Raw genomic sequence first — 17,282 nt, forward strand, 5'->3', positions numbered from 1 at the left:
TCTCTTTTTATATGTGCAACATTTTGAAGACCTTTCCCCATTAAAAAGAGATAATATTTCATTTTAAATTGTTAATCACTATGATCAAAGATCATTTGGAAACTCATGGGCTGTGTCTGAATGTCCACACTCTCACTGCAGGGGGCACTACTTAGGGCTCACAAATTTTTAGTGGTGTCTGAATGTCCAGTAAGAGAAAAAGTCATGCACTTGAAATTTCCCACAATGCACCTTGAAAAGTAGTGTCCAGGGCTGGTCACTAGAGGTCATTATAGACCACAATGCATTGGGAGAGTCTTAAATACACCAGTGGACAGAGACAGTTCTTTAACTGGACACAGCATGACATGAAGCAGACAGAAGCTGGTTTATGTCACTGTGGATGCTGAATAAAATACTCTAAAATAAACCGTTATAATGTAGAGCTGCTAGCATTAGCAGTTTACCTTCATTAAGTGGTTTTAGATGAATATTGTGATTTTAAATGTGCAAATTATAACATAATGATCAACAGTGTCCGAGATTATAACTATAGAGCAGACACAAGCACAAAAAGACGGATTTAAAGTCTGGAACACTGGGTGGGGTCATTGGGGGCGTGGTCCTGTTGAACACTGGGTGGGGTCATTGGGGGCGTGGTCCTGTTGAACACTGGATGGGGTCATTGGGGGCGTGGTCTCTAGCAGTGGGGGCAGGAGATGGTCTGTTTGATCCAGTCTCTGTACTCTGAGACGGAAGTGTAGACCCCGGGAAACCTGGCCTCTCCACAGGAACGACCCCACGAAACCAGACCAAAGACTTGGGAGCGGCAAACCAGAGGGCCCCCAGAGTCCCCCTAGAGGAGCGGAAAGGAATCACACTCAAAGACTGAACATACAGGCAGATAAAAGGGGGTAGTTACTTCATTGGGGTATTAAAGAGGGGGTATTTTACTTCTTTGGGGTATTAAAGAGGAGGTACTTTCCTCTATGGGGTATTAAAGAGGGAGTATTTGTCTTCTATGGGGTATTAAAGAGGTGGTATTTACTTAACTACTTAACTCCAACACATCACATACTCAGATCTCCATGTTTCCTTTTATTGTTTTGAAAATGCTATATTCACCCAAAACAATGGATTAACAGTTATTTTTTATGCTATCTTTAGAGTCTCCCCTCCCTTTGCTCTCAGTGCTAAGCCACTCCCCCTTCAGAGCACTATCACAACACAATTGCACTAATGAAACTACTGCACATCACATCAGGTTTGTCAAGTTGTTGTGTACAGTTTTGTATCATGTTTTTGTATATTTATGGAAAATTGTCATGTGAGAGCATGGGTGATGTAGACTTGTGGGTGGAGCCTTGTACATAATTGTACTGCTAACTGTAAGGAGGGTTTGAACAAAGCCTGGGAGACACCACTAGATTATTCAAACATGCATGGATGACATCTAAAACCTCTTCAAACATGTTTTGATGAGGGGACAGTGTTAGAACATGGGAGAAAGATTTAAAAACATAGATTTTTCATAATACCCCCTCTTCAACCTGAGCTGAGGCAGGTCCGAGCCTCAGGAGGAGTTTGCTGTAACTGTCAGATGTGTTGACCTGGTTTATGGTTAATATCTCTGTAATTACAGGGCCTATCCACATGAAACAGACCTAGTTTAGTCTTGGTTTAGTTCTGGCTCAGTCCTGATTTAGACCTAGTTTATTCCTGGTTTAGTCCTGGTTTAGTTCTAATTCAGTCCTGATTTAGTCCTGGTTTAGTCCTGGTTTTGACCGGGTTTTGTACTGGTTTTGTCCTGGTTTTGTTCTGGTTTTGTCCTGGTTAATATTTGTGTAATCAATGGGCCTGTCCACATGAAACAAAAACTAGCTCAAACTTAATTGTTTTCTCTCCAAATTAAATAAATAAAAGTCACATGAGTTTTTCAGTCTCTTCATGAAGTTTTTCAGCCCAAAGACGTGAGTTTGTGGAGCGGATACACACGCCTTCACTAGAATCACTTGAATAATTTCATCTCTGGAATTGCCAATCTGTGCTGAACTAAAGGTAACTCACTTCATGACATCACAAGGTGGAACAGAGCATTTTAAGCTCAGGAGATGTGGACAGGCTGATAATAAAATGTTACTCAAACATGTGTGAATGAAACAAAACACAACTCCAGGTCTATTTTTGAGGAGGTAACACCTTCTTTAAGTGTTTTAGAACTTTTAAGTGTTTTATCATCTTTGTTAAACTGATAACCTTTAACCTTCTGACAGTCTGCCCTGGGTAGATTTCCAGAGCTTTATTTTGAGAAGCTCTCTAAAGCCCCTCCCTCCTGTTAACATAATAATACTTTTGTTTTGGAGGTAACAATGGTGTTTTGGAGCATCGATCCTGCTCTGCCTGATAGAGCGAGCAGCGTTCCCAGCAGAGCACCTTTGAGCGGTTATTTTGGGCGAAACTCGATACAGGGCAGAACCGAAGACAGCAGATGCTATTCACACGGGTCAAGGTACCTGCACATTCTGTAGTAGTAGTTATAATAATAACAGTAGTAGTAGTAGGAGTAGTAGTTGTACTAGTAGTTATAATAGTAGTAGTCATAGTAGTAGTTGGGGGCACTTGCAGACTGACTGTAATAGTAGTAGTAGGTCTAGTAGTATTAGTATAGTAATATCGGTAGTTATATGCAGTAACAAGTGTCTTGCTCAATTGTTCCATTCACTGATAGGCTTTGAACGACTAAATTTCAGATTTTTCTTTTTTTTTTTTTTTTTTTACTTTTTTCCTTAATTTCCATTGTTTTTTTCTTAGTGCTACAAGGAGGATTCAGCAGTGTCGCTTTTGGATGGCTTTTATTAAAGCCCTTCCTTCAGTGTGGCCCTAATGTGTCATGTGTTCACATGTGAGCAGACGAAACAGACATTTACACAAATGCAGTTAAATAGTCACAGTCCATGATTCACAAAACAAACGGGCTTAATCTCGGGCTTAAACTCTATGTCAACAAAACGGTTGCTAGTTTCTTCCCATATACTGTATAAAGAAGTAGACTAAGTGAGTATGACGTCACCCACAGCGTTCAGCTCTAAATGAAGCTCATCGAGACTAGCAGCAATTTGGAGCAGAGTTCCATATTTGGAATTCTGACCACAAGTATCATAGCAACCAAAGAGCCAATCAGTAGCGAGGCTGCTGAAGGCAGCGCCCCTTCCCACTGGTTTAGCAGGGAGCAGATGCTTAGCAATACTGTCAATCAAACCACTGTTTAGCAGGGGTGACCTCGGGGAAAGAAGGCGCCTGATTTGTCTGTTATTAATGTTCATATCTTGATTTACAGACACAATAGTGAAATAAAAACCCCAGGATCATGTAGAGTGGGTTAATACGAACATTTAAGACCAAAATGATGAGTCTAATAGCAGCAGTTACAGAGAGAGGACACAGTTTTTATATAGAAAGTGAATTGCAGTCGATGGAGCCGGAAGTGCACCCATGATCACTTCCTGTTTTTTACACTGTGGCTGGCAGGTTAGCTATGTCCATTTATATACACAGTGCATGGGCTGCACCTGCATCTTGACAGAGCCCTGTCTTTGTCTGGTCGTTGGAGAGTGTTTTAAATAAGGTGTTTTTTTTACTATATCTCTCACACTCTTTCTCAGTCTCTCTCACACACACATTCTCTATCTCTCTTTCTCTCTCTCACACATACACACACACTCTTTCTTTCCCTCTGTTAAATATAGCTGTTAATTAGTGATTCAGTACAGTCCCGAGGCAGAACAACATACAGCTCTCTCCTTTTGCACTTTCTTTTACTGTACTCAAGTCTATCTGTCTTTTTCCCTCCCTCTCTCTTTCTCCTCCTCTCTCTCACTTTTTCTCTTTCTTTCTCCTTCGCTCCCTCACTCTCTCTCTCTCTCTCTCTCTCTCTCTCTCTCTCTCTTTTTCCTTCTCTCCCTCACTCTCTCTCTCTTTGACCCTCCTCTGTCTGGCTCTCTCTCTCTCTATCACCTTCTTTATCTGATCCCTCCATTACTCTCTTTCTCCTCTCTCTCACATTTATCCATCTTTCTCTCTTTCATTCCTCAAGTGTATACAGGATGTTTTAATTAAAAATGAGGCTTTTCCTTCAGAGTAGTCCACAGTGAATCCTCTGCTTTTCTGACCCTCTCCTCTACTCCTCGGACCTTCTCTCCTCTTCTCCTCTTCTCCTCTGCATCCTCTGACCCTCTCGTCTTCTCCTCTGACACTTTCGTCTGCTCCTCTGACCCGTTCAACTTCTCCTCTGACCCTCTCGTCTTCTCCTCTGACCCTCTCCTCTGCTCCTCTGACCCTCTCCTCCTCTGACCCTGTCCTCTGCTCTTCTGACCCTCTCCTCTGCTCCTCTGACCCGCTCATCTTCTCCTCTGACACTCTCCTCTGCTCCTCTGACCCTCTCGTCTTCTCCTCTGACCCTCTTCTCTGCTCCTCTGACACTCTGCTCCTCTCCTCTTCTCCTCCTCTGCTCCTCTCCTCTACTCTTCTGACCCTGTCATCTGCTCCTCTGATCTTCTCTTCTTCTTCTCTCCTCCTCTTCTCTCCCTCTCCTCTCCTCTGTTCCTCTGACCCTCTGTTCCTCTGACCCTCTGTTCCTCTGACCCTCTATTCCTCTGACCCTCTGTTCCTCTGACCCTCTCCTCTGCTCCTCTGACCCTCTCCTCTGACCCTCTTCTCGGTTCCTCTGACCTTCTGTTCCTCTGACCCTCTCCTCTGCTCCTCTGACGCTCTCCTCTGCTCCTCTGACCCTCTCCTCTGACCCTCTCCTCTGCTCCTCTGACCATCTCCTCTGCTCCTCTGATGCTCTCCTCTGCTCCTCTCCTCTGACCCTCTCCTCTGCTCCTCTGACCATCTCCTCTGCTCCTCTGACGCTCTCCTCTGCTCCTCTGACACTCTCCTCTGCTCCTCTGACCCTCTCTTCTGCTCCTCTGACGCTCTCCTCTGCTCCTCTGACGCTCTCCTCTGCTCCTCTGACGCTCTCCTCTGCTCCTCTGACCCTCTCCTCTGCTCCTCTGACGCTCTCCTCTGCTCCTCTGACGCTCTCCTCTGCTCCTCTGACGCTCTCCTCTGCTCCTCTGACACTCTCCTCTGCTCCTCTGACCCTCTCTTCTGCTCCTCTGACGCTCTCCTCTGCTCCTCTGACGCTCTCCTCTGCTCCTCTGACGCTCTCCTCTGCTCCTCTGACCCTCTCCTCTGCTCCTTTGACGCTCTCCTCTGCTATTTTTTATGCATAATTGAGGTTGATGGGTGAAATTGGAGTAAACATTATTCCAAAAAACTAGGGACTTGAACCTATGACCCTACAGTGAGCTGGCACATATCAGCCATACCCTCTTGTGAATATACGACCCAGTTTTCTTCGAATGTAAGGATTTTATGGACATTTAATACTTGTTACATAATCTCTGTGTTATTGTGGCATTACAGGAAATCCGTCATTTTCATCCCGTTTTTATTTGTCATTTTATCGGGTTCCAAACTCAATCCTCAACATGGGATTTCACCAAAGCATAATCTCATTCCCACAGACAGGCCGGCACATCTGGGATACCAGCTCCAGGATATGCTCGGATCATATTGGGTTACACTGTTCTGTCGTGGGATTAGCACTGAACAAAGACCAGTGAAGGGGCCGTGGCATCAGGAGACAAAAACAGAAATTGCTTAGTTCTTTGTGAAGATGGGCTGGTCAGTGGTCAGATATAAATCTACCTGATGAGCATCTGTGATGAAATGGACAGATAAGGTTCAGTATTGTCCTCATGGCCTGGGACAGTGTCTGTGTTTGACCTGTTCTTAAAAGCAGTGATGGGAAGAACACTTTGAAAATGGAAACCAGACTCACGTCCTTGTAAAGTATTAAAGAAATTTGTTGTGAACCTCAGACTGTGTAAAGAAGTGGACTGAGTGTGACGTCACCCACAGCGTTCAGCTCCAAATGAAGCTCATCGAGACTAGAGCAGTTATAGGGGCTAATTTGGAGCAGAGTTCCATATTTAGAGTTCTGACCATGAGTATCATAGCAACCAAAGAACCAATCCAGAGCGAGGCTGTTGAAGGCAACACCCCTTCCCATCCATATTGCTGGTTTAGCAGGGAGCAGGTGCTCAGCAACACTGTCAATCAAACCTGTTGCTAACACTAGCAGGAGCGACCTCGGGGAAAGAAGTTGCCCGATTTGTCTGTTATTAATGTTCATATCTTGATTTACAGACACAATAGTGAAATAAAACCCCAGAATCATGAAGAGCGGGTTAATACGAACATTTAAGACCAAGTCTGACAGTTACAGAGAGAGGGGACACAGTTTTTACACAGAAAATGAACTGGAGCCAGTAGGTTAGCTACGTCCATTTATATATACAATCTATGCTAGCAGAGTAGCTATGTTCATTTATACATACAGTCTATGGTTCTGGATCCCACGCAGTGACAGTGGACAGTTTATCTGTTACAGATCCATCCAAAGACGCATTTTGCATTTAAAACAAAACTCACATTTGACTGGTATGGCAATACTTAGGTATACTTATGGTATTACTCAGTATTGGATCAAAGCAGAAATCATTTGTATCGTACAACACTAAAAGAACCCCCACCCTTTCCCCAGACACAGGAAGAACATGAAAGTTCAGCCAGAGAGGTCTGTGAGGTCCACTCCAGGCTGATCTAAGGCAGATAAACGGCCTAGTGACCAGGGATCCAGAACACACACGTCTGACCAGAACTTGCTCAGGTCGAAGCACTGCTGTTTGAAAACCACTGAAATGCGTTCTGGTAATACACTTGTCTGTTTGCATCATACCACACGCGGCATACATCCTTGTCATGGACACACATTTCAAATGCACAAGTTTGAGTACTGGGATAGGGTCCTACATCGGCTTTAGTTCTGGTTCAGTCTTGTTTTAGTCCTGGTCCAGTCCTGTTTCAGACCTGTTTTATTCCAGGTTCAGTCCTGGTTCCGTCCTGTTCTAGTCCTGGTCTCATACCTGACATGCGTCTTTGCCTCCTGTCTTGGACCCTGCACAGATCATGTTTTGGGTGATGCTCCCATTGAAGGACTGGCTGCTGTTACATCGCTCAGAGGAGACCACAGAGACCCAGACTGTGCGGAGGGCAGGGGACGTCCTCAGCTCCGAGTCCAGAGAGGTGGACCCCCAACCGGACACCTCACACAGCTGCCCCTCCTCCAGAACCAAGCCTGGTTTAGGGAGAGACAGCAGAGACACTGCCCTGCTCTGACCCAGAGGTGAGGAGAGCTGTGGGAGAGACGGGGACAGTCAGGGGGAGAAACACCAGAGACATGGCCCTGCTCTGACCCAGAGGTGAGGAGAGCTGTGGGTGACCCACATTGAAGAACGTAGCCCCCCATAGCTCCTCCAAACAAAAATATCTGGAGTCGCCCCTGCTTTCAGAGACGAGAGTGGAGTTTTGCTGTGGTGGTAAAGCGAACGACAACTAGCTTGTTAACGTGCACTTTCTGATTATCGAACAAGATTATCGAACAATTAAACACTTTCTAATCAGATGCTGACTTCATGTAGCAGATGCATTTTCACCTCAAGAGCTGCTTATATAACATATCTGTACTGAAGAGACAAATTTTACTTTTTGGAACATGATGGCTAGCAGGTTAGTTACGTCCATTTATATATATACAATCTATGTCTTTAAGCCATACCGTGGAGAGTCAGGTTTGTGGAGATGTGAGCCCACACAGTCAGGATTAACTTTTTTTTTTCAGTACAATTAGAAACAACTATAATGAAAAATATGTTTTTATTTTTGTTTGTTTTTTGGGGGCCAAAATGTTACATAAAAGTGATGTAGTGCATGTACCTTGATGAGCATGATGTCGTTGTCATTGGTTACATTGTCGTACAGTGGGTGCGGCACTAGTTTGAGCGCATAGGCCCGGCGTTCTGTCCCCTCGATTTCATCCAGAAGAGTCTCTCCAGCCACCACATGAGTGTTGTCCAGACTGCAGACGACAGGGAGACGAGGAAGACGAGGGAGATGAGGGAGACGAGGGAGAGGAGAGAGACGAGGGAGATGAAGGAGACGAAGGAGAGGGAGATGAGGAAGATGAGGGAGAGGAGGGAGATGAGGGAAAGGAGGGAAAGGAGGGAAAGGAGGGAAAGGAGGGAGGCAACAGTGTGGAGGGAGACGGGTGAAAGGAGGGAAACGAGGGAGAGGAGGGAGATGAGAGAAAGGAGGGAGGCGAGGGAGTGGAGGGAGACGAGTGAAAGGAGGGAAAGGAAGGGGGCAAGGGAGATGAGGGAAAGGAGGGAGACAAGGGACACAAGGGAGACAAGGGAGAAAGGGAGATGAGGGAGACAAGGGAGAGGAGAGAGATGAGGGAAAGGAGGGAGACGACAGTGTGGAGGGAGACGAGGGAGAGGAGGGAGATGAGGGAAAGGAGGGAAAGGAGGGAGGCGACAGTGTGGAGGGAGACAAGTGAAAGGAGGGAGACGAGGGAGTGGAGGGAGATGAGAGAAAGGAGGGAGGCGAGGGAGATGAGAGAAAGGAGGGAGGCGAGGGAGTGGAGGGAGACGAGTGAAAGGAGGGAAAGGAGGGAGACAAGGGAGACAAGGGAAAGGAGGAAGACAACGAAAAGGAGGGCGACGAGGGAGAAGAGGAAGACGAGGGAGACAAGGGAAAGGAGGGAGACAATGGAAAGGAGTTAAAGGAGGGAGGCGACAGTGTGGAGGGAGACGGGTGAAAGGAGGGAAACGAGGGAGAGGAGGGAGATGAGAGAAAGGAGGGAGGCGAGGGAGTGGAGGGAGACGAGTGAAAGGAGGGAAAGGAAGGGGGCAAGGGAGATGAGGGAAAGGAGGGAGACAAGGGACACAAGGGAGACAAGGGAGAAAGGGAGATGAGGGAGACAAGGGAGAGGAGAGAGATGAGGGAAAGGAGGGAGACAACAGTGTGGAGGGAGACGAGGGAGAGGAGGGAGATGAGGGAAAGGAGGGAAAGGAGGGAGGCGACAGTGTGGAGGGAGACAAGTGAAAGGAGGGAGACGAGGGAGTGGAGGGAGATGAGAGAAAGGAGGGAGGCGAGGGAGATGAGAGAAAGGAGGGAGGCGAGGGAGATGAGAGAAAGGAGGGAGGCGAGGGAGTGGAGGGAGACGAGTGAAAGGAGGGAAAGGAGGGAGACAAGGGAGACAAGGGAAAGGAGGAAGACAACGAAAAGGAGGGAGATGAGGGAGAAGAGGAAGACGAGGGAGACAAGGGGAAGGAGGGAGACAATGGAAAGGAGGGAAAGGAGGGAGACAACGGAAAGGAGGGAGAGGAGGAAGACGAGGGAGACAAAGGAGATGAGGGAAAGGAGGGAGACAATGGAAAGGAGGGAGAGGAGGAAAATGAGGGAAAGGAAGGAGAGGATCAAAACGAGGGAGAGGAGGGAGACAAGGGAGAGGAGAGAGTCAAGGGAGACAAGGGAGACGAAGGAGAGGAGGGAGCCGAGGCAAAGGAGGGAGAGGATGGAGAGGAGGGATATGCGGGAAAGGAGGGAGAGGAGAAAAATGAGGGAGATGAGGGAGACAAGGGAGAAAAGAGAGTTGAGGGAGATGAAGGACACGAGGGAGACGAGGGAAAGGAGGGAGACAAGGGAGAGGATGGAGATGAGGGAGACGAAGAAAGGAGGGAGATGAGGGAGACGAAGCAAACGAAGGAGAGAGGTTAAAGCGATGGGACTTTAGACACAGAGCTCAGGAATGAACTCCATGAATATGGCAAATTCATACTAACACACTGGCAAAAACACTGTAAACAGTAAATATTTTTGCTACTGAATAAAAAAAAGTATAATGTAAATGTGGGGTCAAAGGTCACATGGTAAATGGTCACAGTTTTATACAGTGCTTTTCCACCCTCAAGGCTTAAAATGCTTTACATCAAGGAACCATACATCAAGTTAATGTTAAGTGTCGTGTGCAAGGACACAATGACAGCATTCATCTGTGGGAGCTGGAATCGCACCACTAAACTCGATTTGAACCACTAACCTTCGGATCAGTGGACAAACGCTCTACCAACTGAGCCACTGTGGCGTACACAATGCATCTCGCCTGTTCAGTGTTGTGTCTGCCACAGAAAAATATAAAACTGAAAATTGCAGAGTGAAGGTCACAGCTCAGAGTGTGAGAAAAGCTTGAAAACAAGTAACAAAATTGTGACAGCGGAGAATACAGTCTTTACTTTGCCACTTCACAACAACCTAACACCAAGAGATAACACAGAACAACAGAAATGGTTTTATTTCATTTATCTATCGCAAAAGAGAGAGAGAAAGGTAGTGGCGGGCTGTCAGGGCCAGTAAGGCCTTTTCTGCTGGCCTAAACATGTTCATTTTAAATCCAGGCTCAAAACAGTTCTGTTCAGCTGTGCATACGACTGAAAGGTTTTTATTCTGCACTCTTCTGTTTTAATGGTAAATTTATGATGATTATTTGTGATTATTTATGTTTTGATTTGTGTGATTTTAATGTCTTTCTTATTCTGTAAAGCACTTTGAATTACCTTGTGCACGAATTGTGCTATACAAATAAACTTGCCTTGCCTTGCCAGAAAAGTGAATTTATTTTATTTTCATAAATATTCTCTGTTCTCTTTATGTCATATTATATCCACTTTGTTGAGTGACTTCCAATGTTGTTTATTGTGGTAGAGTTTTTATCCAATTATATTTCAGCTGCTTGTGTTGTCAAGCAAAATTAATTTTCCTGGGGTCTTCAGAGTAAACAGAGTAGGCCCCGTACACTGTAAGTAGACACAAACACAGTCAGATCTCAAGCAAATCAGCAAATTAGATCTCGATTCTGCACACAAGGGCCAGCTAGAAGGTCCTACGCAAACTGGACATGTACGTGTCCTGTGATTGGATATGCATACGCATTGGATACAGCATGAAAGTTTGCAGAAGGTCAAACTAAACCCAGAGATCCAACAGCTATTGCTGCATTTTTAACCTATAATGGCTGAAGGAGAAGAGGAGACTGATTTGCCATTTATAAGAAAGGTCTTTCACGAAAAGCTGGATATTATGAGAAGAGGTCGGCCAAACCCTGCACTAGCTAACCTGTCCCAGAAAGGAAAAGGGTTTGTCCGTCATTTCCAGACGAGCAACTATGAACAGTACCCGAGGCTCAAAGCTTCTAAATTGCATTTTTATTTTTTATTTTTGACAGTATCTGTGAACTTAGTTTCCTACTCTTAATTGTGAATGCAATGCATGCTTATTGGTTTAAATACTCCGGAAATTAAGTGTTGTTTGACTAGCCTATATTGAGGTTGTAATGTGTAAGTGGGACGTCACTGAAGGCCCAAGGGTGAAATGCACAGCCACTGGAAAAAGGCATTTGCTGTGGCTCAAAACCATAGTCTCCAGTCAAATCGAGGCTAGCAGTTATAGCAGCCAATTTGGAGCAGAGTTCCATATTTGAAATTCTGACCAAGAGTATTATAGCAACCAAAGAGTCAATCAGGAACAATCCTGTTTAAGGCAACACCCATCCACACTACTGGTTTAGCAGGGAGCAGCACTTAGCAACACTGTCAATCAAACCTGTTGCTAACACTAGCAGGAGCGACTTCGGGGAAAGAAGGCATCTATTTGTCTGTTATTAATGTTCATATCTTGATTTACAGAGACAATAGTGAAATAAAAACCCCAGGATCATGTAGAGCGGGTTAACATGAACATTTAAGACCAAAATGATGAGTCTGACAGCAGCAGTTACAGAGAGAGGACACAATTTTTACACAGAAAGTGAATTAGAGCCAGAGTCGATAGAGCAGGAAGTGCACCCATGACCACTTCCTGTTTGGAACATGGTGGCTAGCAGGTTAGCTATGTCCATTTATATATAGTCTACAGGTATAGGGTGGGAAGGGATATCTGCCCACTAACCCAAAGGTTGCCAGTTCCTGCTACTGGCAATGTATACAGTCCCAATGAGAGAGAAACCAAGTCTATTTCCTGTTTTTTGATAATCTTTGCCTTCGACAAGATGAACATTAACAATGAAACCAGCTCAAAACCTGTCCTCCAAACAGCTGCTCATCACACCATCACACATCGATGGGTGAAGTATCTTTCCCAAGCACATAACAATAGTACATCTGAAGAACGTAAGATTTAAACCAGTTACCTTAAAAACACATACAAATTATTTGTACCTTATTATTTGAAGTTAAAATACTGGCTATGTAAAGACCAACATATTATTCACTCCCTTATTTGATTTTGGTGTTAGCACGCCATCTACTGGCACCAGAGGGAATTATCCTGAGGGAGGGAATTAAACTAACTAATAAGCTACATGCCCAGACAGGCTGATGTAAGCCCCTTGTTGTAATAAACATGATTTGACAGCAGAAATGCTTTGAGCGAGTCTGCACAGATATGTTTTACCCGAGGTTGCAGTGAGCTGCCGTGAGTACCCAGGACTGGTGAATGAGCGCCCCTCCACAGAAGTGCTGCCCCCCGGAGGTCTGGAGGGACACGATGTAGGAGACAGAGTGAGGAGCAGCAACAGACCCCCCAAGGATACGAAGGGTACGATGTATGGGAGGACCCAGAGGAGAACCTGGCAGCAGACAGACACAAGAGAAGAAAATATTTTTTATTTACAAACCAGATGAGTATGCTTCTATCTGTGGGTTTCAGAATCATGATGAGCATTTTAAAACAGGTCCACTGACGTCCTGTTCAAAAGTGCAGAAGTGGCATTTTACGAAGCAGTACATTTACAATTATATGTTTTAATTGTTGAAAAATTACGTAACATTTTTGAGCCTTGAATGACCTGGAGACCGTAGACTGTATATATAAATGGACACTGCTAGCCGCCATGCTTGAAACAGGAAGTGATCATGGGTGCACTTCTGGCTCCATCGACTCTGGCTCCAATTCACTTTCTGTGTAAAAACTGTGTCCTCTCTCTGTAACTGCTGCTGTCAGACTCGTCATTTTGGTCTTAAATGTTCGTATTATTATGTGTATCTACATGATAACATACATAACATTACATAATTATTTTATTATGTTAGTATCTACATGATTGTGGGCTTTTTATTTCACTATTGTGTTTGTAAATCAAGATATGAACATTGACAACAATTCAGGCACCTTCTTTCCCCAAGGTCACTCCCACTACAGTTAGCAACAGATATGATTGACAGTGCTTTTTTTTTTTTTTTTTTTTTTACATGATTCTCCGATGGCTCTCCTTTTGTAGTTTACACACAATTCATCAGTTCTTTTAAAGTTCTTTTAAAAACATTCCCATTTTGCTGACAGACCCCTCCCCTCTCTCTCAGGTGTGGTTTTCAGTGTGGACCTTATGAAACATAAAAGTGTTCAGAGCACAAAGGTCCAGAGTTGAAGTGAGAGGGTCTTTAGTGAGAAACCCAATACACAGAACCAGAACCAACACAAGAGGCTTATGTAACGAGCCAGTGTCCTCTGCAAAAGGAAGGGGGCTTAAGAAAATTGACTCTTCAGATGTTTAACCAAGTTCTAATCTTTTTTTTGTCATTGACCCTTTGAAGTTGTGTTTAGTGTGATTTATGCATGTTAGGAGTTTAATTTCATTTTTGTTTATTTAAACAAATTAAATTTAGACAAAGAAGACACTAAACTTTGGGCCAGTTTTAGTTTCATGTGGCTAGGCCGCAGGATTAGCAGTGTGTACGTCACATTAACTGCTATCACTGCTAATGCTAGCTTAGCCTAGCCTAGCTTCTTACCTCAACACCCCGGTAGCAACAGGTTTAATTGACAGCATTGCTAAGCGGCATCAAGGGCTTCAACAGCTTCAGTCTGGATTGGCTCTTTGGTTGCTATGATGCTCGTGGTCGGAATTTCAAATATGGAAGTCTGCCCCAAATCGTCATTTGGAGCTGAACACTGTGGTTGATGTCACACTCACTCTTCTTTACACAGTCTGTTCTTTTACAGGAGAAATCTTACACCTTTGACACTCGCTGACACAGTTCCAAAGGTGGTGACATCATCTGTATAGCCTGTGTTCCTGACGATGAGTTTGAGTTCACTCGTGACTGCGTTTGAGATAAACAGTGGCTCTAAACGGATCCATATAAACCCTTCATTCTTCCGCATGAGTCAGTTCTTTTCAGCTTTTGGGTGTGGCCATTTCAGAGGAGGACATCCCGGAACAATAAAGGATCTCTGACTCCAGATCATCCCAACAGAGGCTCAGCTGGGCATTCCCCTGTGCTATTTACACTGTACACTGACCTACAACAATACAGGGGTTTATACTGGTGCCATTATCAACCTGGGCCCTCAGTGTGGGGCCAGACGTGGTACTTCAAAATAATATTACTCACGTAGAAGTACACAGTAGTGGTCCGAGAAATCCAAGAAAGAGTAAAAAACTATTTGGGGAAAGGTATTACTCAAGTAAGAGTAACTTAAAGAGTAACATTTGGGATTTAACATCTGATTTATAATTTGAAACTTGACAGAGGTTCACTTGTTAGAGTGCTTCCCCACTGATCTGAAAGTGGGCGGGGGAGATAAGGGAGGAGCAGAGAGGGGGAGAGAAGGAGGGAGGAGCAGAGAGGGGAAGAGGAGGAGAGGTGGAGAAGAATTTTTAACACAAGATTTCATGATTGTCTCCATCCAAAAACTGGCCGGACTAGAACCGAAATGGGTTATTTTGCTTCCCAAAATGGAAAACTTTTCAAGGACAAGTAGAACTGGACAGAGTCACTGCAGAACTTTAATAATGTGGTTATTTATAATGTTTCAAATGGATTTATGCAATTTAGTTTGTTTTTTGTTTGCATTGTTCTGTGTTTGAACAGGGCTCATGAAAAGGACAGTCTGCTCTGGCAGTCTGTTGACAGGCCTTCATAGAGGTCTTATTTGAATAATAAAACCATATGAGAACCAGCAAATCCAATCAGAGAATAGTTTACACATTTTTTTGTTAAAGGGTTACAGGGTGCCCAAAGACACAACGACAGCATTCATCTGTGAGAGTGGGCTTCGCACCGCCAACCTGACCACACGCCAATAATGTTTATGTTGAGAGCAGGATTCAAATCTTTGGATCAGTGGGTTGAACGCTCAACCAACTGAGCCACCATCGCCTAAAGTGTCCAAACCAAACCTGAATCATTTTAAGACCATAAATACATCTGTACTTACATCTGGCACCTGAAAAAACATCCAGATGGAAAAGAACGACGTGCAGCATAAGCAGAATCCTCATGGTGGCAGATTGTGCTAGCTTAGGGCTTTGGGGAAGTTCCTCTACCAGTTCTGTGACTATCCAACCTGAGTGCTGCCTTTTCTACACCTAAATCTCACCTAAATCCACCCCTTACAGTAAGAGTAGGGCATGACGGCCCATCTTTGTTTCATTTGATCTGAAATCAACACCACAGTCTGACAGAGCAAGAAGAGATACAGGAGTGGCCTTGAGAAAGACACAAAATGAACAAAGGAATGATGGGAAGTGAGGGGATAGTCACAAGACCTCAGCTTTAGCACTTAAAGAACACACGCTTTTTAGGTATTTTGCGTAAAACTGTAACTGTAATATTGGTTGTTGTGTCCTTAGGCAAGACACTTCACCCACACTGCCTGGTATGAAGGCAGTGTATAAGTGTTGGTGGTTGGAGGGTCCGATGGCGCAGATTGGCAACCTCGCCAATCTTCCAGTCTGGACAGTCTTCCTATTCATTTATATTAGTGGGGGTCCCATGTAATGCGTCTTGCCCTGACCCCCCACATTACTGTCAATGGGCCTGACCCTATGGCAGGGAGCAGATTGGTACGGCCTGCTAGTGTCTCCACTGGCTAATCGGAGGTGGGCAATCTTTTTGACATACGGGCCACAATGGGGTCTAAAAATTGACAGAGGGGCCGGGCCAGGATATATATATGTATATATTACATTAGATATTTGGCCTGTAACATGTAGCAAAGCATGAGTACACAAGGCTCATTGTACAAATTGTTTTCCAAATGCATTAATCAGATTAACAATTTATTTAATTTCAGTTAAATAAATACAGCAGAAAAACCTTGATCAACCTATTTTAATTTAATTTGGTCATGGTCAGCGGGCCGGGTCAATAAGCCCAAAGGGCCATGTGTGGCCGCTGGGCCATAGTTTGCCCATGTTTAGTCTAACTGTACTACTCCATGTGAGGCTCTGACCCTGGGCAGTAAAAGGGAGTCCAGAGGGGTCTGGGGTTGGTACGGTACAGCTCCAGGTCTGGTTAACAACCACATGAAATGACTGGACAAGAGAGACCACAGGCTCAAGACAACAAAAGCAGATATAAACATAAACACTCAGCTCTCATCAAACTCTGACTTGATCTTGTGCTAAAGCGCTGTACTTACAGTTATGGCAACTTCAATGTTGAGCCACATGCTCCACAAAACAATGCTAGAGCCCAGCTCACAAAAGTTTCCTGTTTATGATGCACAGCTCTGTGTATAAAGATCAAAAATATATTTCCAGATCATAATGCCTCTGACATAAACCAAGCCCATGTTTTACAGAGAGGTTCAAATGCAGCGTAGAGGCTCAGAAGGAAATAAAAGCAGAACAAGCTGTCAATAAACACAAACTAAACATCTTTTTGAAAGTCGCTGAGATCGGCCTTATACTTAAAAATATTATTCAGGTACAATTTATAAATGTATTAAGAAAACATGAGTTATGTTTGTATGATGTCAGTGTCTCATAGAGCAAAGCCTGGAACCTGGAGCCTGGAACGTGGAGCTTGGAGTCTGAAACCTGGAAACAGTCCAAGGCTCCAAGCCCCAAGAGAAGAGTGCCAATGGATAGAAGTTAATATTTCCCCTTCAAATCTGAAATCAGACGTTACTTCCAGACACTCTAACAGTTACTATTTCATGAGTCGTAGTTTCAGCAAATACTTTTTAATGTGTTTTTTGCATTTTTTCCTGCTCCGTTGTTCCCGCTCCCTCATTCCCTTTGTCTCCTGTTTTATTCTTTGTTCCAGGGACAGAATGGAAACACATCCATCAGACACAGCAAATAGATCTTATCTTTCCTGGTTTTATTTTGGGAATTCTGTCATCGTCTGGACACAACAAAGGTCCATGTGTCACTTCCCTGTGGAGAATACTGCAGTACCACCCCACAGTACTACAGTAACAGTAACAGGAATACTACCTGATCAGAGCAGCAGGGCTCATTTACACGTCTGTGAGGAATTTAACCTCCACGCATGAGACGGAGGGAGGAG

General features: G+C 44.4%; 1 protein-coding gene across 1 annotated transcript; it reads right to left on the reverse strand.

The window, feature by feature from the left end:
- Positions 1-679: 679 nt before the first annotated feature.
- Positions 680-15,265, reverse strand: LOC117371526 (trypsin-like). Its single transcript, XM_055221850.1, has 5 exons — positions 15,202-15,265; positions 12,436-12,610; positions 7,861-8,002; positions 7,011-7,280; positions 680-835 (listed from the first exon to the last, which is right to left on the reverse strand). Exons 1-5 carry the CDS (start codon positions 15,263-15,265, stop codon positions 680-682), a joined length of 807 nt encoding a protein of 268 aa, XP_055077825.1.
- Positions 15,266-17,282: the final 2,017 nt, after the last annotated feature.

The sequence above is a fragment of the Periophthalmus magnuspinnatus genome, chromosome 5, assembly GCF_009829125.3.
Source record: "Periophthalmus magnuspinnatus isolate fPerMag1 chromosome 5, fPerMag1.2.pri, whole genome shotgun sequence".
Lineage (NCBI taxonomy): Eukaryota > Metazoa > Chordata > Actinopteri > Gobiiformes > Gobiidae > Periophthalmus > Periophthalmus magnuspinnatus.